Raw genomic sequence first — 25628 nt, forward strand, 5'->3', positions numbered from 1 at the left:
TAGCTGTCCAGTTTTTCCAGCTCCACTTATTGAAGAGACTGTCTTTTCCCCATTGTATATCTTTGCCTCCTCTGTCATAGATCAGTTGACCATACGTATGTGGGTTTATCTCTGGGGTTTCTATCTTGTTCCATTGATCTATGTTTCTGTTTTTGTGCTATGCTATCGCTTTTCTGAGGAACAATTTGGCAGTCTATCTCAACTTAAATGCACATGCCTTTTGACCCAGCAATTTTACTTTTAGAAATGTACATTATACAAGCTTTTATATGGGTGCCTAAAAATTCAAGGAAATTAAGCATTGTTTAATTGTCCATCAACAGTAGACTGTATAAATCATGATAATCACACAGTATTGAATACCCCATACTCTGAAGAATGAGTTACTTTATGTACAGACATGAATAAAAGTATAATATATTAAATGATAGGGAAAAAAACATTCACAGAATAGTATTTACAGCACAGTACCATTTATATACAAAAGAAATCTACATGGGCATGACTAGTGTATATAAAATTATAGAAAAATGCCAGAAAACTTTTAACAACTTAGTAATGCTTGTTACTAGAGAAGGGACTGGAAATGAAGGAGGGAGAAAAAGGGACTTCACCTTACTAAATGTCTTTAGAATTTACATCTTTTAGAAAATAAAAATGTTTATATTTATAAAATTTTCTTTTTTGGGGGGAATAAACATGTGAGACATTTGAAAACAGAGTAGAAGGGTAAGGTTGACAACATAATGATTCTAACAGGTACTAGCCTCAAAATAAATAAAAAGAAATGTTGGGGCTTCCCTGGTGGCACAGTAGTTGAGAATCTGCCTGCCAATGCAGGGGACACGGGTTCGAGCCCTGGTCTGGGAAGATCCCACATGCCACGGAGCAACTAGGCCCGTGAGCCACAACTACTGAGCCTGCGCATCTGGAGCCTGTGCTTCACAACAAGAGAGGCCGCGATAGTGAGAGGCCCGCGTACCGCGATGAAGAGTGGCCCCCGCTTGCCGCAACTAGAGAAAGCCCTCACACAGAAATGAAGACCCAGCACAGCCAAAAATAAATGAATAAATTAATTAATTAAAAAAAAAAAGAAATGTTGACTGCAGGGAAGTTATGCGGACATTAAATTATTAATTCCTACCTATCTTTAGTAGAGTGATATTTACTTCCAAACCAAAATGTCAGATATCCTATAATCATAATACAAAATATAGTAGCTTTGTCCTAATACTCTCAAAGTGACATAACTACAATAGATTCTTGCTCATTGGCTTTAGTAAACGGAAAGCAATAGCGTTGCTAATGCAAAATAACTGAGAGTTAAATTAATCCCATCAACTCCAACTCTACTTAAAGAATCTGTGGAAACAACCTCAATCAAGTTATTTATCATTATTATTTACGAATAACAAAATTCAGAATCACACATCCTAGCTTAAGAAAACAAAATTATTCAATAAATATAAACAGAATACCTATCTGTAACATTTTCTATTTCTTTATAATTAACATAATATTTTAAGATCTGTTAAATGATCCAAATTAATGACACATTTATTTTACTTTGAAATGCACTATAAACGTTCTGCAACAAAGTCATTATCATTCCCTTATTTTACTGACTTTAAAAAGGAAATAACTGGAATTAAATTTTTTTCTGTCCTCATTAAAACAAAATATTGTTAACACAATTTAAGATGTTAAATACTTTATGAAAATTATAAAATAAGAGTAATTAACTAGAGTCTAATATTATACCTGTAGTTTAACATTATCAGCAGGTTAAAATAACCCATTTCCTCTTTATCTTTGAAGTCTAGCCCATGAAACCCATGCCATCATCATTCAAGAGTATTACACTTCAAGCCTAAGAATGAAACAGTCATGAAATGTTTGTTCATAAGGTTTTGAAAAAAGTTAGATCACTATTTATAATAAAGTCACGTTCCTTTAGGTCTTTGGGATTATAAGGGCTCTGAGAAGTCCTACAATTAAAGAAACTGCTTATCTTTTTTTTTTTTTGCTTATCTTTGTTTTACCCAGCACCTCAATTCTACAGCCTTAGATCATTTCCACCAACCCCTTGAAATATTTATTAATATCTGACACATGAAACACACTGAGACATTATACCATATAATTCTTTGGTAAATTATTTTTCCTTAACCATATATAGTTATAGCGACTGATATAAATAATACTGTATTACTGTATTAGTTAAGTAGAAAATTCATAGGCAGCTTAAACCTTGAGGATTTTTCCTTTGTATATTGCACATAAACACTTAACCACAGACGCTCCTCTGCAGTTCTATCATTAGCAGCTTGGGAAAACCCATTTCATTACACAAACTGTGTAATGAACACATACAATGTGTTCTACATCATCCTGCTAAATTATGTAGAGTTTCAGAACATTAGAACTGGAATAGTCCTTAGAGATACCAGAACAGCAGTGTTCTAACTCCTAGTCCTCAATTCTGCTCTTCATGTAAATCTGCTTCTAAACGAATTCTCTTGATATTCTCTACTGGACTCTCCCACTGGGCAGTGGCTTTCCAACTTACTTTACCACAGTTTACAGTTAAAAGCAAACAAACAAAAAAACCCCAAACACATATTTTTCATCAAAACTCCGTATACACAAATATATAGGAATACTTATCTGTACTGTATAAATGTATGTGTACAAATTTACAACTTTCATGAAACAACAGTCTTGCTAAGCAAAATGCAGTCTATTTTCTAATCATTTCTATTTTTCATTCTTTTAAATGATTCACTAAATTGATTTAATGATCCAGCTTGGAAAAAAAAAAACCTGCCAAGGAGCAAAAAGGTTTAATTCAGATGAATAATCTCATCCCAACATCCTATAGCTTTTCCATTCCAACAGCTATCCTCTGATGGACTATTACAATTGATAAAAAGCAAAGACATAAATTCACTTTATTATTTATTGAACAGCTACTAAATGCTAGAACTGGGGACATTTTGCCATCAAAAAGTGTAATTTTGTTGAGAAACAAGCTATAGTTACAATTAAACAAAAAATACAGTAGGAATACATAAAGAACACCTAAGTACAGTTTGAAGGAAATCAAGGATGGCTTCACAGAGCAAGCAAGCAGCATTTTACTGAGACATCCGTAGGAACTAATCAAGCAAACCAATGAGCACTTAAGTAATGCTAAAATGTGGAACAGTTCTTTTAAAAAGATAAAATCTTCAACCTCTCGTTTAGAATTTGAATGAACAGGAAAGAAAATACAGAAGGATAAATAAGCTTAGAAGTAAGAAATAAAATAATTAGTATTAGAGAAGTGAAAGGCATCTAGTAAGAGCTAATAGGTAACTGAATATAGATTTAACTGGATAAAAAACTATTAAAATAAATAAAGGTGTCTACACAGACTGTTTCACAGGAATCAAGGTTTTTCACTTCTCTTAGAAAAATGAAACTAGGGCCTCCCTGGTGGCTCAGTGGTTAAGAATCCGCCTGCCAATGCAGGGGACATGGGTTCGAGCCCTGGTCCGGGAAGATCCCACATGCCACCGAGCAACTGAGCCTGGGCGCCACAACTACTGAGCCTGCGCTCTATAGCCTGCAAGCCACAACTACTGAGCCCGCGTGCTGCAACTACTGAAGCCCGGGCACCTAGAGCCCGTGCTCCACAGCAAAAGAAGCCACCGCAATGAGAAGCCCACACGCTGCAACGAAGAGTAGCCCCTGCTCGCCACAACTAGAGAAAGCCCACGCGCAGCAAGAAAGAACCAACACAGCCAAAAATAAATAAATAAAATAATTTAAAAAATTTTTTAATTAAAAATTAAAAAAATAATAGAGATGTCACATAAATAACTTCAGCAAAATACTTAAATCATGTCTTTATTGAAATGTACATAATAGCAAGTACAAAAATCAATTCTGTTAACAAGAATGCAAGCTACCCAGCTAAACCTTATTTATAATGAGAAAAGAACAAGTTTTTTCCCCCTAAATTCTCTCTGCTTTGGCTAAATTACTTCTTTGAAATAAAATTCATATAACATAAATTTCACCATTTTAAATTGTACAATTCAGTGGTTTTTCTATATTTACAATGTTGTGCAATCATCAGTGGTTAAATTACTTTTATTACTAAAAGTAAAATAAAAATACAGAGCTCAGTGAAGAAAATTTTAAAATATTACTCAAAGTATTTCAAGTATCCAACATATCTTAACTGCAGGCTTAAACATAATTCCATTAAATGCCCAACAGCTTAGATACAAAATGGCCAATATTACTTTCAATTTCTTCAACTAACTCTGGATGTTGTTATCAATATACATCACTTCAAACACCAACAAAAAGGTGGGAGAAAATTATCTATGACTGTCATTGTATGTCCTATCACTGACTAAATACCTCCTAAACTTTTACTAATAAGTCATACACAAAAACACGTTATGATAGGGCTTCCCTGGTGGCGCAGTGGTTGAGAGTCCACCTGCCGATGCAGGGGACACGGGTTCGTGTCCCGGTCTGGGAAGATCCCACATGCCACGGAGCAGCTGGGCCCATGAGCCATGGCCGCTGAGCCTGCGTGTCCGGAGCCTGTGCTCCGCAATGGGAGAGGCCACAAGAGTGAGAGGCCAGCATACCGTAAAAAAAAAAAAAAAAAAAAATTATGATAAACTTTGAATCCCAAAAATGCCTAAACCACCATATTCTAAGATCCCTTCCACCTAAAAAAAAAACAGAAATGCCAGTGCCACTAAAAACATTTGATATATGTCGAATACATTATGACAATAAAGAAAACCTCTGCTACAAAAATTTAGCAGAGCTTAATATTATAAAAATGATTGAACTGTGAATTTTATCTTCAAAGAACCCAAAATAATAGACTTAATGCCACTTGTTTTTCAAAATATTTTCTGGTCAGATAAAGCAATCTACAATCTTTCTGAGTTCTACCTCTTTGAAAGATTCTAGTAAAATCAAGATTTTAGAATTAACATTTTATTCTCAGAGCAAAAATTAAGAAGCACACAAACGATTTTCAAATTCCAAGCCCGAATAGGTTTGACACTTGCTGAATTAGAGACCTAACTGTCTTCATTATTTGATATGTCTGACACTGGGTTTTAAAGTAAATTTTCAAATAAAGAGTCAAAATCAAGAATTCCAATCTTTTTATCCTGGAGGCAATGAAGGTCTTCAAAATTTAGGCTAGCCTACCCTTCCAGCCTTATTTCCAACTATTATAAAGTTACCATTTCGGGGTCAGATCCTAAAATCAACATGCAGTGCAAATTAATATTGAACTGCCCCCAAATATATCATCCATAATGCACAATTACATATAAACTGACAACTTGTTTTTCTTCCTGCACTAAAGCAGATACCTGTTTCTTTGATCACATAAGAAGTAACTAGTTTATATTAAGGCACCTAGACTAACTCAGCAAGGTGAGATGCTCATGATATAAAAGTATGTGGAAGCTGAAAATGACTGGGGGAACAGAGAATTCACCTCTTCCACCATGCCTACCCTAGCACAGGCACTCATTCCAGTAGAATGGCAGAAAAAATTGCTTGCACTATTTTACTCTAAAATTCTCATTCATTTCCTCTTTCTGTCTGTCCCTCTGTCTCTTTTAATTTTATTAGGGAAAACAATATCTAGTTGGAATCATACAAGTTCAAGGCATACTGGACGCACTCTACTGAACTCTGCACTAATCCAGTATTCCCAAATGAGCCTCTGCATAGTGCCTAAGAACACAACAGACTGAGAAACAGACCAGGTTTGGTTCTGGCATCTGCTAGCAGTGTGACCATGGGCAAGTAACCTAACATCTCCATGCTTCAGTTTCTTCATCTCTAAAAAGGAGATAACAATAATATAATACTTACATCATAGGGTTATTGTTAAGGACTGTATGAGTTACATAGTAAAGTATCAGTATTTTATGTACTTGAAATATTCCCTGGCACATAATAAGTTATGCAGGGTTTGGTTATTGTTTTCCCAACTGGACTGCCTGCTCAATGTCTATCCCAATTCTATTCTTCAAAAATCTGCCCTAATACCTCCTTCTCAAGTAAGGCAATAATAATTCCAACCAGGGAACCAGGGAAAAGCTCTCCTATACCTTTACACATCTATGGCTCTTAATTTTTGTATGACTCTACTAACTTATATTTACTTACTAAAAATGTTACTTATCTTTTTATGTATACTTTACATTGTCATAAAAATTATTAGCTCCTTTAGGGAAGAAAATATGGGAAAACAAATTATGCCTCTTTTATACAAAAAAGTCACTCAAGTAAATACTAAATATTGCTTATGGAGCAAGGTTACTGGATAAAGGTTTCCCAACAAAGGACAAAGAGATAAAATCAACTGTTAAATACAGATTCTCAGTTTGTATCAATGTATAAGTCTCAAACCAAGAATTGTTATTAGAACCAAAGCTGCTCTGAGCATAAATCTCAAAAATGAGGACTTAGCTCATAAGGAATAGCTTGCAGTCTCTAAGTCAAGAATATTAAAGTATGGAAAGTCTTAGCTTTCTGTGATTTACAAACAACATTGTTAGATTTGGCCTAAAGTCTGAAAAACAATGTATTAAATATTTACTTAAAAGATGACTTTTTAAAGAATATTTACTTATATTTATTTTGGCTGCGCCGGGTCCTAGTTGCGACATGCAGGATCTTTTTAGTTGCAGCATGCGGACTTCTTAGTTGCGGCATGCGAAGTCTTAGTTGCGACATGCGTGGGGGATATAGTTCCCCGACGAGGGATTGAACCTGGACCCCCTGCATTGGGAGCGTGGAGTCTTACCCACTGGACCACCAGGGAAGTTCCAAAAGGTGACTTTTATGTGTTATACACTGCAACTATGTAGATGAAAAGATTTAGATCCTGCACTCAACAAGTCTATACAAAGATAGCTAATTAAACAGTAATGTTCAAGGTATATTGGGGATAACAATAACAATATTAACACCCATTCTCCTTTATCCACAGTTGAAGTCTTACCAAAGAAGAGAAAAACAAAAGCTGTAGCTGACAAAAGGACTGACCAGAAAAGTTACATTCAGAGATTGTGTATTTACTCTAAAAATCAAGATCAGCTGGTTATTAACTATTTCATCTGGACAAATGTCACAGAAATTTCAAACCAAATATCTGGGCTGGACCGCCAGATATTACTACTAAGTATACATTCAAGAAGTTACTCTTTTGTTGTTGTTTTCTTTTTCTTTTTTTTTTTTTTGCGGTACGCGGGCCTCTCACTGTTGTGGCCTCTCCTGTTGCGAAGCAACAGGCTTCGGATGCGCAGGCTCAGCGGCCATGGCTCATGGGCACAGCCGCTCCGCGGCATGTGGGATCTTCCCGGACCGGGGCACGAACCCGTGTCCCCTGCATCGGCAGGCGGACTCTCAACCACTGTGCCACCAGAGAAGCCCCAAGAAGTTATTCTTTAAATTTTAATATTAAAATTTTTTTGGAAATTGCTATGGTTCTCCTAATGCACCTAGGAAGTTTTCTACAAATTAAAAAAAAAGATCTTATATTTGTCTACGGTGTGCCATTTAAGATCACTAACATTACATAGTAAAGGTAAGATGTAGTATTTCTTCACATATAATGATTATGTTACCAATCTATGGAAGAAAAGGTATGTCCTGCATATTTTATCCACCTATTTAGACCCACACCTCAGGTCTACACCAGCAGTTTGCAAGCTAGGTATACTATGCTTCTTACTCAACCAGAGACAGACAAGTTAACCAACTCTACCAAGTATCAAGTTTGCAGACTTTGTACCACCATGTTTTAACTATGGACTATTACAATGCAGATATTTCCAAACAGCCACAAACCTACCCCCAAGTAAAATACTCTGGTCAGTTGATAAAATACTCTTCCCTTCAATGAAGGGGTATTTCATACCTAATTCAATTAATCTAATTCAACACCAAAATAAAAATACCGGGAGTTGAATGTAATTAGCAAATTTAATGCACAGTACATAAAGGTCCAGCATCAACTCAATTTTCTCTGTCATGGATATAGTCAATCCACTATTCTGCCTTTTACCTTCATAAAACAGAGAGAGAAATACAACAAAATCGCATCAAACTGAGGAGCTAGGTTATAAAGTCAGCCTATATGAGGTGAAAATATTATAGTCATTTAAGATAACTAATCTTATACATGGTAAAGTGTTTTTGCATATATAATGATTATGTTACCAACCTACAGTCAAAATAACCCTTGACAATCTCTTAAAATGGACTACAGGCAGGGAAAGGTGCTCACAGGACAAAACACACTCATAAGAAAAATGAGAGTGAACTAAAGAACAAGGAGAGTCATCATATTTCACTAATTCCAGGGCTTATACTTAATGAATGAATTCCCAGGGTAATCATTTGCATGATTATGATCCTCTACCCCATCCTTCTTTTTCAAATTCAGAGAACATATGTTTAAGTTAACTCATGTGATATGGCTTCACTACAGTATATGAGCCAGAGAATAAAATTATCCTGGGGCTTTCCTGGTGGCGCAGTGGTTGAGAGTCTGCCTGCCGATGCAGGGTACACGGGTTCTTGCCCCGGTCCGGGAAGATCCCACATGCCACGGAGCGGCTAGGCCCATGAGCCACGGCTGCTGAGCCTGCGCGTCCGGAGCCTGTGCTCCGCAACGGGAGAGGCCACAACAGTGAGAGGCCCGCGTACCGTCAAAAAAAAAAAAAAAAAAAAAGAAAATATCCTGGAGTAGTAAGTAACCACCAGATGCTATTTCCTTTTGTAGCATCATCGATTGAAGAGAACTTCTCCAGCGTTCTATTCAACCAGTACACCCCCCCCACCCCTCTTCTCAACTTTTACTGAGTTTCCAAAACTGTGCCATCTACAAGAAAATACTGAAATCCCATTACGCCATCAAGTTAAATTTTTAAATGTATTTGCATAACAAAAGAAAATATAACACATGATCCCTGCAGTTATTTGGGCTATTGTTTTCTCAAATCATTCAGAGTTCATTAATAGTTGGAAACATATCAAAACTCAATTTTAGTGAGAAATCATATCTTACCCACAACCATAAGTGTGAATTCAAACCCTCTCTTCACTGATTTTCTGTATACTTGATTTGGGAGATTTGCAAATCCCACATAGCCTTCAAGGTTCTTCTGTTGCTGAGAAAAGCAAAAGGAGTCCGGTTATTCATATATCAATAAATCACTTCTGTCACACATTTCAAATTCCCTTCATTAACCTATTTTTAGAAAACTATATAAACTAATATTATTCATGGTGAATCAAACTGATTTTACAGTGTTACCAATAAAAGTATTAGTTAATTGCAGAAATGGACAAAATGAACTGAGCACAAGTTGACTGACAATAGACAGTTATAAAAACCCAAAGGAATAACATAAAAATTAAAGAAACCTGCCTCAGAGCAAAGATTTCAATTTATAGTAACTTACTAATAATAAGATTCTAACCAATCAACTAAAAAAAAAGGAAGGATTTTTCACAAAAAATTCAAATCCCCTTAAAATTATACTAAGGACTCTTTTAATCATCCCCTTTGCTCATACTAATTACCAGAGGCAGGAGTTTCTTGAAATTTATCTTCTTATTCATGAAATAAAATCAAAACGTGGAGTTTAAAATTTTTCATGAACTCTTAAAAGCTCTCATGATCAATGTCAGTCAGTAACATTATCTTTCAAGCTGTTATACTAGGTCCAATTATGTCACTTCAAGATTTTTACATGAGCCTGCTGCCTCTATCATCAGGGACATCAGATTTATCCAGGTTTTAAAGTAAATTTCAATTCAGTTTTCTGTGTGGTTTTTGATTCTTTGATGATCTCAATAAGTTTCATGAGTAATTCAAAGAAATCTACTTCTAAATTGTCACAGTAAATCAGTCTGATTTTCAACTTACCCATTGGTGAGAAATACTGTCCACAGTTCAGACCATCTGAGTGAGTAGAGTCTTACTGATTAATTTACTTAGGGGTAGGTCTTATTCATTCATTAAAATATAATGGCAAGGGGCTTCCCTGGTGGCACAGTGGTTGAGAGTCCGCCTGCCGATGCAGGGGACACGGGTTCGTGCCCTGGTCCAGGAAGATCCCACATGCCACGGAGCGGCTGGGCCCATGAGCCACAGCCGCTAAGCCTGCGCGTCCGGAGCCTGTGCTCCGCAACGGGAGAGGCCACAACAGTGAGAGGCCCGTGTACGGCAAAAAATATATATATATGTATATATATATAAAATGGCAAAATATTCCTAAGAGGTACACATTTTTCTTAAAGATTTTTGCCACATTTAAATTCTCATCCGAAAAAACTCATATGGGATCAAAGTACTAATTCAATACATTTGGATTTAACAAAGAACAGCAATCTGCATTTCTTACTAGCATCACATATGTAACTAAATATTCCATCCATAATATTTTTACCTTTTTTAAAATTCATATAAACTGATTTTTAAGACAAATATTGAGAAGATAAGTAAGCCAATTAAACTGAAAGGCTAATTTTAAATATACTAGTTAGGATACTGATCAGAATATTTTAAAGTCAAATATTTGAAAGCCTACTACATGCAGAGCTAAGAATATGCATTAAATTTAAGGCTTCCTTGGTTCATATTTCATCCAACTATAACTGAAATTTAACTTAGACCAGAAAAAAGCCTCTCTATAAATTATGTAGCATACTCACAGCTACTTTGTAAAGAACACATTTCCATCATTCCAGTGTTCCAGATTCCAACAGACAGATCCACAGAGGAACAGTAAACGAGGAATTCCAAGAATCATACACGGCACATTCAGTCGAACAGGAGAGAGAAATCCATTGGAACATAGTAAAAGATAGAGGAAAAAAAATGAAAGTTACTTACATGTAACGCAACAAATTAGAGGTAAATTACAAATAAATTGAAGGCAGACTTTTTTCTACTCACGTCAAGGTAATATTTTTTGTCAGATATAAGGCCCAATGAATTTTAATCCATTTCAGCAGCTCTCCTGATCAAACACAGAATCAGAGGCCTCCTATCTATCTTTTTATAAAGAACAATTACTATGCCCTGTACCTGAAGTCTTACAAGAAACGGTGAAAAAAGTGTAAAGTATGATGTTTCAAGAAGATACACAGGGACCAAATTTAAATCCCAAGAAGAAAAAAATGTAAATTTCATACAGTTTTGCTCTGTCAGTCACTGGATTAAGACAGCCCACTTCAGATAAATGCCAATGTTTTAGTTAAAATCTTTATACAGTGCTATATTTCAAGTAATTAAAGTTAAGAACTGGAAGAAATGCAAACTTGTAGATACAGGAAAGGGAAGGAAGCTAAAGATGGCAAGCAGTAACAAATGAATGACGAAGTAAATGTGACTTGTAATAACTTAAGGGCAAATAATATAGCAAAGAGAAGAAAACAGACTATCCTTGGACAAAATGTCTTTAAAAAGGGTATGTCTTTATTCTATATTGAAGAAATCTATGAGTTATATCACAACCTAGAACAGATGATGATTATTCAAATGTCACCTTCAAAGAGAGGACTGCCCTGATCACCCTTATCTAAAATTACAACTCATCTCAGCACTTTGCTGCTTTATGTTTTTCTCTTTAGCACTTACCACCATTTAACATACATTTTACAAATCTTGTTTATTGTGATCTCCACCCACCCTACCTCCAACTAAAATGTAAACTCCATCAAGGTACAGATTAAATGAACTACATAAGTTGTGGCATCAAAAAGAGGAAGCCATCTGGGAGAGCTGAAGAAGTTTCAGAGAAAATATTTTAGGTTACATATTCAAGGAACCCACCATACAAAAAGGTGTAAGAAAAACACCTCCATCTACCCCTGTGTCTTATTTATTGCTTTATCCTCAACTCCTAGAACAGTCTTAGGCACAACTAGGAGACTGAATTAAGAAAAGGGAGAAGAGCATTCTAGGGCTAAGGAATGGGCCCTAAAGTGGGGATGAACTTGGTACTTTCAGGAACAAAAAGAAGGTACATGAACTACAATGAGGTGAAGTAGTGGACCAGGGGATAAGTGATAAAAAATGAGGTCAGGGAGGCAGGCAGGGGCCAGATCATGTTGTACCCAGCCAAAGTAAGAAATCTGGATGTTATTTTAGGCATGATGGGAAGCCACTGGAGGGTTTTACAAAGGCAAGTGACCTGACCTGATTTGTGTTTTAAAGATAGCTCTTACTGCTAAGAGAAGAAATGGAAATAAGAAAACTAGTAAGGAGCCTACTGCAATAGTCCAAGAAAGAAAGGGTATACTGAATTTAGATGGTATGCATGCAAAGAGAGATGAAGATTCAGAATATGTTTTGAAAGAAGAATTGTCAGGACATTGCTGGTGGGTTAGATGTGACTGGCAAAAGAAAAACAAAAAAAAACTGGCAGGGGCTTCCCTGGTGGCGCAGTGGTTGAGAGTCCACCTGCCGATGCAGGGTACATGGGTTCGTGCCCCAGTCCGGGAAGATCCCACATGCTGCGGAGCAGCTGGGCCTGTGAGCCATGGCCGCTGAGCCTGCGCATCCGGAGCCTGTGCTCCGCAATGGGAGAGGCCACAACAGTGAGAGGCCCGTGTACCGCAAAAAAAAAAAAAAAAAAAAAAAAAACTGGCAAAAGAAAAATGAAGAGACAAAAGATAACTCCTAAGTACTTGGCTTGAACAACTCAATGGCTAGTGATATCCATTGAGTTATGTATCCAGGGAAACAGGATACAAAGGGGAGGAAAAGAGTGGGCTGTGAGGGCCAAAATCACCAAAATCAAAAATAGCTTTTAACATGTTAAGTGGAGGTGTCTGTTACATATTCAAGAAGAGATGGCCGGTAGGCAGTTAAACATATAAATTCAGAAATTCCTGGGTTGGTTGGTGCTGAAAATATAGATTTAGGAAACATAAGCATATAGATAGTATTGGGAGAGGATCAGATTCCCAAAGAGAGATTATAGATAAAAGGGGGTCTAGACAGTGTCCTGGAGCACTCCAACATTGAGATGTTAGGCAGAGAAAGAATGAGAAAGATTGATCAGTCAGTGAGGAGAAAGGAAAACTAGGACTGGCTCAAGGTCACTCACTTGTGTTAAATGCTACTGAAAAGTCAAATGAAATACCAGAGATGTGAACATAAAATTTGGAAATAAGAAGATTACTGGTAGTTTTGCACAAAAGCAGTCTCAGTAACAGTGAGGAAGAAGAGTGACTAGGTTGAGAGTAGATAATTCTCTGTACATAACTACTATAACATTTTAAATAATTTCATGTTTTAAATTAAATTATTTTAAAATTAAACATGTTACTTGCCAGTTTCCCAACACAACTTATTTCCCAGGAGAGAATCATGTCATATTCATCTCTACATTCCTAACAGAGTGCTGATACACAGGAGTTATTAAAAAAGATAAAGGACAAAAATATACTTTCAGGAAAGTTTCTTCTGAGGAAGAAACTGTGTCTCAACACAAAAGACAGACTTAGGAAATACACCAATAATATAACACTGGTTGACTAAAACACACAGACTTTTCACATATCATAAGAATCTTTCCTTACCCCAAATTCTAAAATCAACCACAGTCTATAATTCAGAAGACCTAAACTGATTCTTTTTCTGCACAAATATGATGTTCACAGTGCCAGTGTGAAATACAACCTCTGGATAAAGAAATATTACTTATAGACCTGAGTGATATAACTGTGACGTTTATAAGCATGCGAATGTAGATAAAAGTATATTCACCCAAAATATCTTGAGGTCTTAAGAGTATTACTTGATTTCAAACATCAGTTACATAAGAAGAAACAGTTATCAAATCATCTTTTCTAAAAGCATATGTTTACAAAATCTTTTGGTTACTATCTAAAAGATATGCCAAATCTCTATGTGCCAAAATTCATGTCCCGGTCTGGGAGGATCCCACATGCCGCGGAGCGGCTGGGCTTGTGAGCTGTGGCCGCTCAGCCTGCGCGTCCGGAGCCTGTGCTCCGCAACGGGAGAGGCCACAACAGTGAGAGGCCCGCGTACAACAACAACAAAAAAAAGAAAATCAAGCTACAATTCCACTGCTTGCTATTTCACTACCTGTAGAAAAATCAACTTAAATACAATATCCAGTAATTTCAGTGTTTAACTTATTTGAACTTTCTTCTAGAAATCAATTATACTCAAAGAACAAGATGCCTCAAAAAGGTTTCAATTGACAGATTACTGGAACCCTTGAGATTTGTTTATATTCTCTTGCCATTTGTTCTTATTCCAAAGAATAAAGTTATCAAAATCTTGGCATGTGAAAATCCATTGTCATTTTAAAGGTTTGAATATTAGTATGTATAAATACTAATATTTATAAATTAATATATATTTTCCAAAGGAGAAAAGTAACAACTTGTTTTGAAAACTGCTAAATATGCTTTTCAGTAACAATAACGAAATTGAGTTGTGACAGGTTGGAAGTGACAAAAGTCGGAATTTGAGGAAAATTAAAACTTATTTTTGGTAGGATCTACTATAAACCTTCAGCTCTCCCCATCTTTACAAAAAGAGATATTCAGCCCCAAATTACATAAATATGACCAGGATTCTATTTCTCCCCTTAGTAACTACAATTAAAACAAACAAACAAACAAAAGAACAGACTGCAAAGATCCAAGGAAGGTTTACATCAGTAACTTAAAATTTCAAAGGTAAAATTTGATCTTTCCTAAATAATTTCAAGTTCAAGCTGTACCACTTTGGATTTTAAAACACAAACAAACTGTATGCTGTTTCACATACTGACAAATACAATTAACTTTCTTTCTCCTAAAGTTTACGTAATTCTAAATACAAAAAACTACTCACTACAAAAGAAAAAAGATACATAAATTTACTTGTCTACTCATTATTACTAACAAAAGCCTTACATCATACACATAGATGAAACTGTCTAGCACTCAGTCAAATTCCTCCCATTTCTTACATAATTCTAGGGGAAAATTAAAGAACTTCACAATTTAAATGCCTTAAGTATTTTAAATATAACTGGTGTAAAAATACCTAGATTCTAGATTTAATATAACAAGAACACTAAGATGTTACAAGATAACATAAGCTTGTCCTAAATGTTAACTTTGATGTTCCCTCCCCAATTTTCTCTAAAGATCATATCTTAGTTTTGCATGCCCCCAGCTCCTCCCTTTTTACTGAGATGAACAATTGTGTACAAATGAAACCAACTTTTACTTTCTTAATCTTATTCTGGATTCTTGGTTAATCTACTTAAAAGGTTTTAATATTTAATTGTATGAACACATGTAAGAATGAGATAATTTAAAAGTTTAAATACATTTTTTTCTTTGCTCTGAACTTGGAATTTAAATCTCTACTCACAGAATTACTGGCCACACTCATTCAATCAACACAGTTACTGGACCCTTACAATGTGTGTATTAGTAATTAGGGATGTAAAAGCTAATAAAAACAAGGTCCCTGCTTATAAAACTAAGAATCTGAGGTCAGGTAAGTTAGAAAGACAATTATATTAACACAGTGATAAATACTATAATGGAGGCAAGCACAGAAAGATGGCGATGAGAACGAAAATAAGGGTGTTTTCTCCTATCCTGGGGCCAAATCCTTCAGATCCTGAAGGACTAGCAAGCCTTAGTCTGATGAGAAATGTGGGTAGGTACTACAGAATATGAGCAGGCTAACTGGTAACTGTAAAGGTCCAAAAGCAAGAGGAGAGAGCACAGTTCTTTATGGTAACTACAAATAGCTCAATACAACTCATTATCAGGGTCCAGAAGATACAGGGTAGGAAAGTTAAGCAAAAGCCAGATTATAAAGGACTTTGTTGGCCACACTAAATAACTCAGAATAGGCTTCATCTTGAAAACTTATGAACAGCATTAAAGGATTTGAAGCAGAAAATTGCACAATCACATTAATTCACATGCCAAGTCACATTCATATTTTAGAAAATTACCACTAACAATAATATTGAGGATGAACTGCAGGAGATAATGGTAGCAATCCCAAGATCTGTTGCAGTAGCCCAGGGAAGACAGAAGCAGTGGGGATGAAGAGAAATTAAGTTAGAATGCTACTGTCCGTAACAGTAGCCACTAGCTACATGTGGCTATTGAGCACTTGAAATTTAGCTAGTCTGAATTGATATATACTCTAAGTATAAAATAGAAACCAGGTTTTGAAGACTGATTATGAAAAAAAGAATAAAGCATGTCAATTTTTATACTGACTACAGGTTGAAATAAAATTTTAGCTATACTGGGCTACATAAAATCTGATACTAAAGTTAAACTCACGTGTTCCTTTTTACTTTTTAAATGTAGCTACTAGAAAAGTTTAAATTACATATGTGGCTTGCATTAACTTCTAATGGACAGTGCTGGGTAAGATATTACATGAACTGACAAGTCTCTGTAACTTGTAGGGGGAGTGGTAAGACTCAAATTTATGAATTTAGGTTGAGCAACTGGATTAATGGTTGTTCCAATCATTAAAAGCAAAATTCATTTGAGTTTAAGGTGCTAAATTGGCTTTAGGGAGACAAATATCTAGTAGGCAGCTACATATATAAAAGTTAGAAGTTCTAGAAATGTCTAGGTTAGGCAGATATTAACATTTTAAGTCAACAACATTTAAACGGTATGAAGGCCATGGGTATGGATCCAATTACAGTATATAAAGTAGGAAGCAGGTCAGAACCAACAGCAACATCCCACTACCACCACCACTATCACCTACACAAACCTAGGAAAAGGGGAGAGAGAAGAATGAGGAAAGTAGCTCTTAGAAGCAGTTCAAGGAGGTCAACTGTAGTGGCCTCCTTCAAGAAGTGGTCAACTGTACCAAATGCTCTGGAGTGGTCAATACAGAGACATAGAAGAATCTATATATCATTATCAGGGACCACTGTCAGAGCAGTGGAAAGATAGATGAAGGCAGATTGGAATTAAATAAGCAGTGAATAACTAACTGCAGACAGTGAGGGTAAACAATTCTTTCTGAATGCTTATCTGTGAATAGAAGAGCAATAAGGCAGAAGCTAGAGGACAATAAAGGGTTATGCAAGTTTTAGGAATTAAAAAAAAAATGATAGCTGCATGTTTAAATGTTAATAAATGCTGCGAGTTTGGTATTAGTAGGTGCAAATTATTACATATAGAATGGATAAACAACAAGGTCCTACTGTATAGCATAGGGAACTATATTCAATATCCTGGGATAAACCACAATGGAAAAGAATATAAAAAAGAATATATGTATGTGTATAACTGAGTCACTCTGCTGTACAGCAGAAATTAACACAACACTGTAAATCAACTATACTCCAATAAATAAGTTTTTAAAAAATGCTTTAAAAAGTAAAAAACAAGTTTAAAAAAAAAAAGAAAAGATTACCTAGACAGGGACTTCCCTGGTGGCACAGTGGTTAAGAATCTGCCTGCCAACGCAGGGGACACAGGTTCAATCTCTGGTCTGAGAGGATCCCACATGCCATGGAGCAACTAAGCCCACACACTGCAACTACTGAGCCCGTGTGATGCAACTACTGAAGCCCACGCACCTAGAGCCCGTGCTCCACAAGAAGAGAAGCCACTGCAATGAGAAGCCTGTGTACCTCAATGAAGAGTAGCCCCCGCTCACTGCAACTATAGATAGCTCACACACAGCAACAAAGACCCAATGCAGCCAAATTAATTAATTTAAAAAAAAAAAAAAAAAAAGATTACCTACCCAAGCAGCTGAAGAAAGGAAGGTAAACCAGGATACAGATAACATTCTGGAATGATGGACAGGATTTTCTCTGAACTCCAGAAAAAAAAATCACCTGCTAATCCTAAAAGAGGAGGGATGGACCAGGGAATTTTAAGAGAGAAAGATTTGAATCAGCAACCACCAAAACAAAAAGAAGGGCTAGGAATACACAACAGGCAGCCAAGGAATTCTGTCCACTAGTTTAGGCTGAAGATCTGTGTGAATGTATCCCTGAAGCCACGAGATCTTTTACTCCAACAGCAATCTGAAACTTGAATGTAAGCCAATAAGCTGTTATTTGAAGCTGTTATTTTGCAGAAAGGGTACACAAAACTACAAGGGATCAAGGGAGCTGACAAGTATGGTTGAAGTGATTTAGTGAACAAAATGGAGAGAGTCAAGGATCCAAGGTATGAAGTAAGGAAATGAGATAGCTAAGAATATGAAATTGTGAATAGAATGAGCCATACAATTAAGATTTCAGAGGTGGAACAGAAGTTCCAGATGATGACCACATGGAGCCATTAAAATGATGGCTCAACCATAATCCAGATACTGTGCAGCTAAATTATTGAACAAGTTTTACACATGGGCACTAAAAACGCCCCAGAATGGTAAGATAGCTTGGGGTAGAAAGAAAAACTGAGTGTTTGGTGACATCTTTGACAAATAAGGAGAAAACAGGGATGTGGTAACCAACAAATTTAAGAAGGGTGAGAAAATACTTTTGTTAAATAGCATAAGCTTTAAAGAAGCAGGGCTTTTTTTAAAGGAAGAATGGTCTAGAGTCTAGACAAGGACTATCTGATAGAAATGTAAGGTGAATGACATATGTAATTATAAATATTCTAGTAGACACATTATGGAAGTAAGAGTAAAAAGGTGAAATTAACTTTAATATCATTTTATTTCACCCAATGTATATACAATATTATCATTTCAATATGCAATCAATATAAAAAGTTATTATGACTCATTTTACATTATTCATTACTCTATTTTCTTTTCCTTTGTAATAATCTTTGAAATATAGCATGACTTATTTAGGACTAGCCACATTTCAAGTGCTCAACAGCCACATGTGGTTAGCGGCTACCCTACTAGATATAGAAATAGAAATTTCATAGATAGAGGACATAATACATTACCAAAAGATCTACTAGAGAGCACAAAACTAAATGAATAGTAGTATGCAGTAGTAAGTGAGGATGTGGGAAAATAGGCACTTTTGTACATGACTGGTAGAATATAAACTGAAACCACTTCCCTGAAGATCAATTTGGCCATGTGCATCAAAAACTTAAGTTTTCATGCTCTCACACTCAACAAATCCCACTTTCATGAATTTATAATCTTACAAATATATAAGATTTAGATAAAAGAACATTCAACAAAACACTATTAACGATAATGAAAAATCATAAAAACCAAAGTTTCAAAAACAAGTGAAACAAATAATACATTATGGTACTCGCATGTGTTAAAACCATGCAGCCATTAAAATTAAAGTTTTAGAACAACAGAAATGACAGATAACAACATACTGAATGGAAAAACTATTATTAGACAGTTGGCACAGTAATATTTACCTTTAAACATTTTCTTATGTATACACTGGAAAACAAAAGGATATAGACTAGTGATGTTAACGAAATTAGCAGAAGACTTTAGAAAATTCTCTCCTTCCTTAAAATCAAGAGAAAACTTCTTCCAACTCTGGAAATTAACAAAAGGCTTGCAGCAATCCAAAGAGCGCTTATTCAAGAAAAAGGGCTGAATCTCAGTAAAAACTGCAGCATTTGCTGCATTTTAACTCGCCTATTCTTATTTCCCTTATCAGCTCTACAGTAGCCTTGAAAACCCACAGCAGGCAATCATGGCAAAAATTAGCAACCTGTCAGCAACTGGAATAGGCAGAATAGGCTCCTTCAGAGCCCCATTCCCAAAGAACATTATGTGACCTGTTTGATGATTCCTTGCAAGACCCCACAAATAACCACTAGGATAACCAGAGACTTCAGTGACAACACATGACAAAGAAAATAGACTTTACAGAATTAGTTCCCCAAAAGTCACTAAACAAACAAACAACAAACAGCAATAATAAATAAACCCTGAGGGGTGGAGGAGAAAGGGGAGAGGGAGAATCTGACCACTGGTGTCACACTGTATCGTTTAAAATGTCCAGTTTTCAACAAAAAATTATCAGACACGCAAAAAAACCCCAAGAAAGCATAACCCATATTCAGGCGGGAAAGAAGCAATCAATAGAAACTAACCCTGAGAAAACTCAGATATTAGACAGAGAGTTTAAATCTTCTATTTAAAATATGTTCAAATAACTAAAGGAAATCATGTCTAAAAAACTAAAAGTATAAGAACTACATTCACCAAATAGAGAAAATTAATAAAGAGATGGAAATTATTAAAAAGAACCAAATAAAAATTCTCAAGTTGAAAAGTAGAATAATTGAAATGAAACTTCACTAGAGAGAGAGGATCAAAAACAGATGTGAGCTAGCAGAAGAATTAGCAAACTTGAAGATAGGTCAAATAACATTTACCAGTCTAAGGAACAGAAACAAAAAAAGAGTGAAAAAAACCTGAACAGCGCCAGAGACTGTGGAACAAAATCAAGCATACCAACCTACACATAACGGGAGTCCCTGAAGTAGTGGAAAGGAGAAGGGAGGGAGAGAGGGAAAGAGACGGGGAGAAAGGGAGTAAGAGGCAAAAAGTATGTTTGAAGAAACAACGGCAGACAATATCCCAAACCTGAAGAAAAATATGTTTACACATTAAAAGCTCAGCAACTCCAAACAGGAAAAAAGCAAAGAGATCCACACCTAGACACATCAAAATCAAACTGCCAAAAAACAGAGACAAAAAATCAGGAAAGCAGCAAGAGACACTTTAAATGACCATATACAGGGGACTCTTAAAATGAATAATGACTAACATGTCATCAGAAACCACAGAGGCCAGAAAGTAGATGGATGACACATTCAAGATGTTAAAACAAAAAGACTGTCAACCAAGAATTCAGTATCTACCAAAGGTATCTTTCAAAAATGAAGGTGAACTTAAGACATTCTCTGATAAGCAAAAACAGAGAATTCCTCACAACCAGATATGTCCTACAAGAAACACTACTATAAAAGACAGTACAAATATAATTTTTATTTGCAACTCTCTTCTACCTGATTTAAAGGAACACTTCATGAAGCAATAATTATTAAATTGTGTTCTTGGGTTTATAAAGTAGAAAGAAGAGCACAAAGGAGGGAAGAGAAAATGAAAGTACACAGGAGCAAAATTACTGTATTCTATTAAACTAAGTTGGTAATAACCCAAATTACAATGTTATCAGTTGTTAATTGTAATCACCAGGGCAATAAATAGATAAATAACCTAATTAAATATTGGGCACAGCACTTTAACTGACATTCCCTCAAAGAAGATATACAAATTGACAATAGGCACATGAAAAGATGTTTAACATCATTAGCCATTAGGGAAATGCAAATTAGAACCACAATACCACCTCACTCCTACTACTACTATAGTTTAAAGGGACAGACAATAACAAATGTGGACATGGATGTGGAGAAATTGAAACCTTCACACATTGCTGGTGGGAATGTAAAATGCTACAGCTGCTTTGGCAAACAGTTTGGTAGTTCCCCAGAAAGTTAAACATAGTTACCCTATGATCCAGCAATTCCATCCCAAGGTATAGATCCAAGAGAATTGAAAACATAAGTCCACATAAAAACTGGTACTTAAATGTTCTTGGCAGCATTACTCACAACAGCCAAAAAATAGAAATAACCCACATGTCCATCAACTGATGAATGGATAAACAAAATTATGTGGTATTATCTATGCAACAGAATATCATTCAGTAATAAAAAGGTACAAAGTACTGATGCATGCTATCAATACAATATAGATGAACCTTGAAAACATCATGCTAAGTGAAAGAAGCTAGTTGCAAAAAAATACTGAATGATTTCATTTATATGAAATGCCCAGAATAGGAAACTCTATAGAGATGGAAAGTAGATTAGTGGCTGCCTAGACCTGGGAATAGGAGAGAATTGGAGTAATTGTTAATAAGTACAGGGTTTCTTTTTGGCCTGATGAAAATGGCCTCAAATTAGATAGTGATGATGATGGTTGCACAACTCTGTGAATATACTAAAAATGACAGAACTGAATTTTATGGCATGTGAATTGTATCTCAATAAATCTGTTATAGAATCAAGTATGTAGTGTCTATAATACACTACCTTTCATATATAATTTTTATAGCTCCTTTCCTACATGTATCTTCTCATTTGTGTAAAAAGATAGGAATAAACTAAAAACTAAGCAAGAAATTATTAAGATTGGTTACCCATATGGATGGGTGGTTAAATGGCAGAAAACGAAAATGAGAATAGGGTAAAAGAGATGAGAGGTGGAAGGGATACTTCCGGATATACTGTTTTACAGAATTGACTATGAACACCACAATAATGCTTCACATATTCCAATGAAAAAAATAACCAAAATCAGCCAGGATGTGACAAGAGCTCAAAATGGACTAAAAACAGTAACAAAACTAACTGTATTTCAAATGAGTAACGTAACACCAATGAACAAGGTGGGTAAGAAAAGAACATAACTCTGGAAAACAGTATGCTGACTGAATAGTATAAGACTAAAGACAAAAAGAAGTGTATCCAATACTACACTCCAGTAAGTAAATATATTTATAACAGCAATTCTGAAACTACACTTATGTGTATACCAGAACTGAACAAATAAGTAAATAAATTGTAGATGAGAGTCAGGTTTTCCACTGTTGCAGAAAGGAGTTACAAATAAAAGAGAAAGGCTAGACTGAATCTTGTGTTAGTAGATTAGAACTGGTGTATTAGTATGAATCCATGGTTTTTAATATACATAAACATATATATTTATGTTAACATATATACTATATTATCTATACATATGCATAGATATGTATAGAAATACAGATGTGTGAATGTACACAAAAATATAACTTCCTAGATCTATGTTCAAAACACCTAGAAACAAAAACACCCCAGGAGTAATGAGCACTTTTAGTGCAGAGACCCCGGCTTCTAAATACTATTCTGAAATAAAAGGAACCTGAACTCCTTGGAAAATGGTCAATTCCAGGGCTTAAGGAAGAAAAATAAAAGACGAATCAGAAAATAAGTGCTCCAAAAAAAATTATGAGGCATGTTGAAAGATGAATAGGAGCTAATGGGAAAGAGCTCCCAATGGTCAAATTCAGGACAATTGGAGCAAAAAGCAATGATAAAATTAATATTCATGTGTCCTAATATTAATAAATAATTGAATGAATGCATGAGATAGAACAATTCTTCCTTACAAAAGAATTCCCATTAAAAAATGTAGCATTGGGAATCCCTGGCAGTCCAGTGGTTAGGACTTGGCACTTTCACTACCATGTCCTGGGTTCAATCCCTCATCTGGGAACTAAGATCCTGCAAGCCACAAGGAGTGGCCAAAAACAAAATAAAAATTGGAAACAGAAAATCACTACTAAGGCAAACAGCACAGTGATAATTGTGACAGACAAGAATTATTAACAGATAGTAGAAAAAGGTATGATGAGAAATAAGTTATTTGCATAGTTCAACAAAGGACTAGTATCTAAAATAAACAACTCAACTAGACAACAAGCACAACTTAAAAATGGACCAAAGATTTCAAAAGACCACCAAAGACATACAGATGGCAATAAGCACATGATAAGATCAACATCAGTCGTTAGGAAAATGCAAATTATGATCACAATGAGGTATCTCTACAATTCCACTAGAATGGCTAAAATTAGTAAGAGTGGCCATCCCAGGTGTTGGTGAATACGTGAACCAACCAGAATTTTTATACACTGTTGATGGGAACATAAATGTTAACATCTATGTGGGAAAATGTTTTGGCAATTTCTTAAAAAGTTAAATGTACACTTACCTATAACTTAGCCTAAGTATTTACCCAAGAGAAATGTAATCATACGCCACCAACATTAAAGTTTTTAAAAGTTTACAAAGAAAAAAGTCAGAGAAAATACATCCAAATGTTAACTCTGGTTGTATTTTGCTTACTGGATTTGGAGGTAAGTCACTTTTATACTATTTCCCATTTTCCAAGTTATTATTAAGGAACCTGAAGCATTTCCATCCAAAAAAAAAAAGTCACATAAAAAGAAAATGAAGTCATATTCACAAGTCACTACAGGTTTTCTTTTTGATAAATCAGATGTTTATTTTCCATTTCTGACATGTTCATTAGACTGCATAGGAAGAAACTGTACAGATAATTCTGACAAGATTTCAATCATGATGTGAATATGGACAAGGCAGATTAACAAAGGCTGGAGTACAAATAAAGTAAGATGGATTAATAGCTGCTTAGCTGTATATCAACTTCAACAGAATTACACACCACAAGGATCCAACCCTAATTAAGCCCAGATAACATTATATAATATTTTGAGGGCTTCCCTGGTGGTGCAGTGGTTAAGAATCCACCTGCCAATGCAGGGCACATGGGTTTGAGCCCTGGTCCGGGAAGATCCCACCTGACGCGGAGCAACTAAGCCCGTGCGCCACCACTACTGAGCCTGCACCTTAGAGCCCGCGAACCACAACTACTGAAGCCGGTGCCCCTATAGCCCGTGCTCCACAACAAGAGAAGCCACCGCCATGAGAAGCCCTTGCACCGCAACAAAGAGTAGCCCCCACTCGCTGAAACTAGAGAAAGCAAAAGACCCAACACAGCCAAAAAGAAATTTAAAAAATAAATAAAACAAAATTTATTTAAAAAAAAAAATAAAAATATTTTGATAAAAGCATAAAAGATATACTTTAAGTGTACACATGATAAAAGCTGAAAAAGTAACAAATACTTTATATGACACAGTCAGAACACAAATGAAATTCCGTATGGAAATATGTGGATCCAAACCTTGTCCTTTTATCCACGCTCAAACCAGAATCTAATAAAGTTTCAGTTAAGGGCAGAACTACAAAATGTGACGCAAATAGTAAGGAGGAGGTGGTGGAATACATTTCACCCACTCAATCAAGAAGTTCCTCTAATTTAAAAAAAAAAAAAAGTGTTCAAGAAGCAAGATGAAACAATAGCAGCACAAGTGGGAAAGATAGAGACACCTTAGATGACACTATGCTCCACATGTCAGTAAGGAAATAAAGTTACCCTAAAAGATAACTTAACTTTAGGCCTCGTTAACAGATTTATATAGCACATAGATGGACACAAAAGATAGATTTATTCAAAACTGCAATTTAAAATCACAAGATATTCATTTCAGTTCAAGGTGTCAGCAGGGATATGTACCAAATGAAGAAAGTTCAGAGGGGAGTAACAATGGTTGGACGGATATAACCACCTGCCACATAACATTTTCCTTGTTAAAAGAAATGGAAAGACTAAAAGTTGGCACAAAAGATTCAAAGAGAGAATTGTCTTCAAACTATTAAATAATAATATTAAAGACAGAAATCAGGTATCTTTTTAGTCTTAAGGAGTAAATGAGTATATCTGAATACAAATATCAAAAACAGATACATATAAAAATAGGAAGAGGGTTCAATATGACAGTAGAAGGACGTGCGCTCGCTCCCTCTTGCAAGAGCACCGGAATCACAACTAAGTGCTGAACAGTCATTGAGAGGAAGACACTGGAACTCACCAAAAAAGATACCCCACATCC

General features: G+C 35.6%; 1 protein-coding gene across 4 annotated transcripts in view; it reads right to left on the reverse strand.

The window, feature by feature from the left end:
- Nucleotides 1-25628, reverse strand: part of SEPTIN7 (septin 7) — a 103499-nt gene that overhangs the window by 56325 nt on the left and 21546 nt on the right. For 2 of the 4 annotated variants that reach the window (XM_032642790.1, XM_032642791.1), the window contains exon 3: nt 9113-9215. In XM_032642790.1, coding sequence (XP_032498681.1) covers nt 9113-9215 — 103 coding nt within the window. Of the gene's footprint in view, nt 1-9112; nt 9216-9976; nt 9995-10764; nt 11139-25628 lie in introns of those variants that run through there. The other 2 variants (XM_032642792.1, XM_032642794.1) reach the window with 2 other exon arrangements.

Source organism: Phocoena sinus, chromosome 9 (genome assembly GCF_008692025.1).
Source record: "Phocoena sinus isolate mPhoSin1 chromosome 9, mPhoSin1.pri, whole genome shotgun sequence".
NCBI classification, from domain to species: domain Eukaryota; kingdom Metazoa; phylum Chordata; class Mammalia; order Artiodactyla; family Phocoenidae; genus Phocoena; species Phocoena sinus.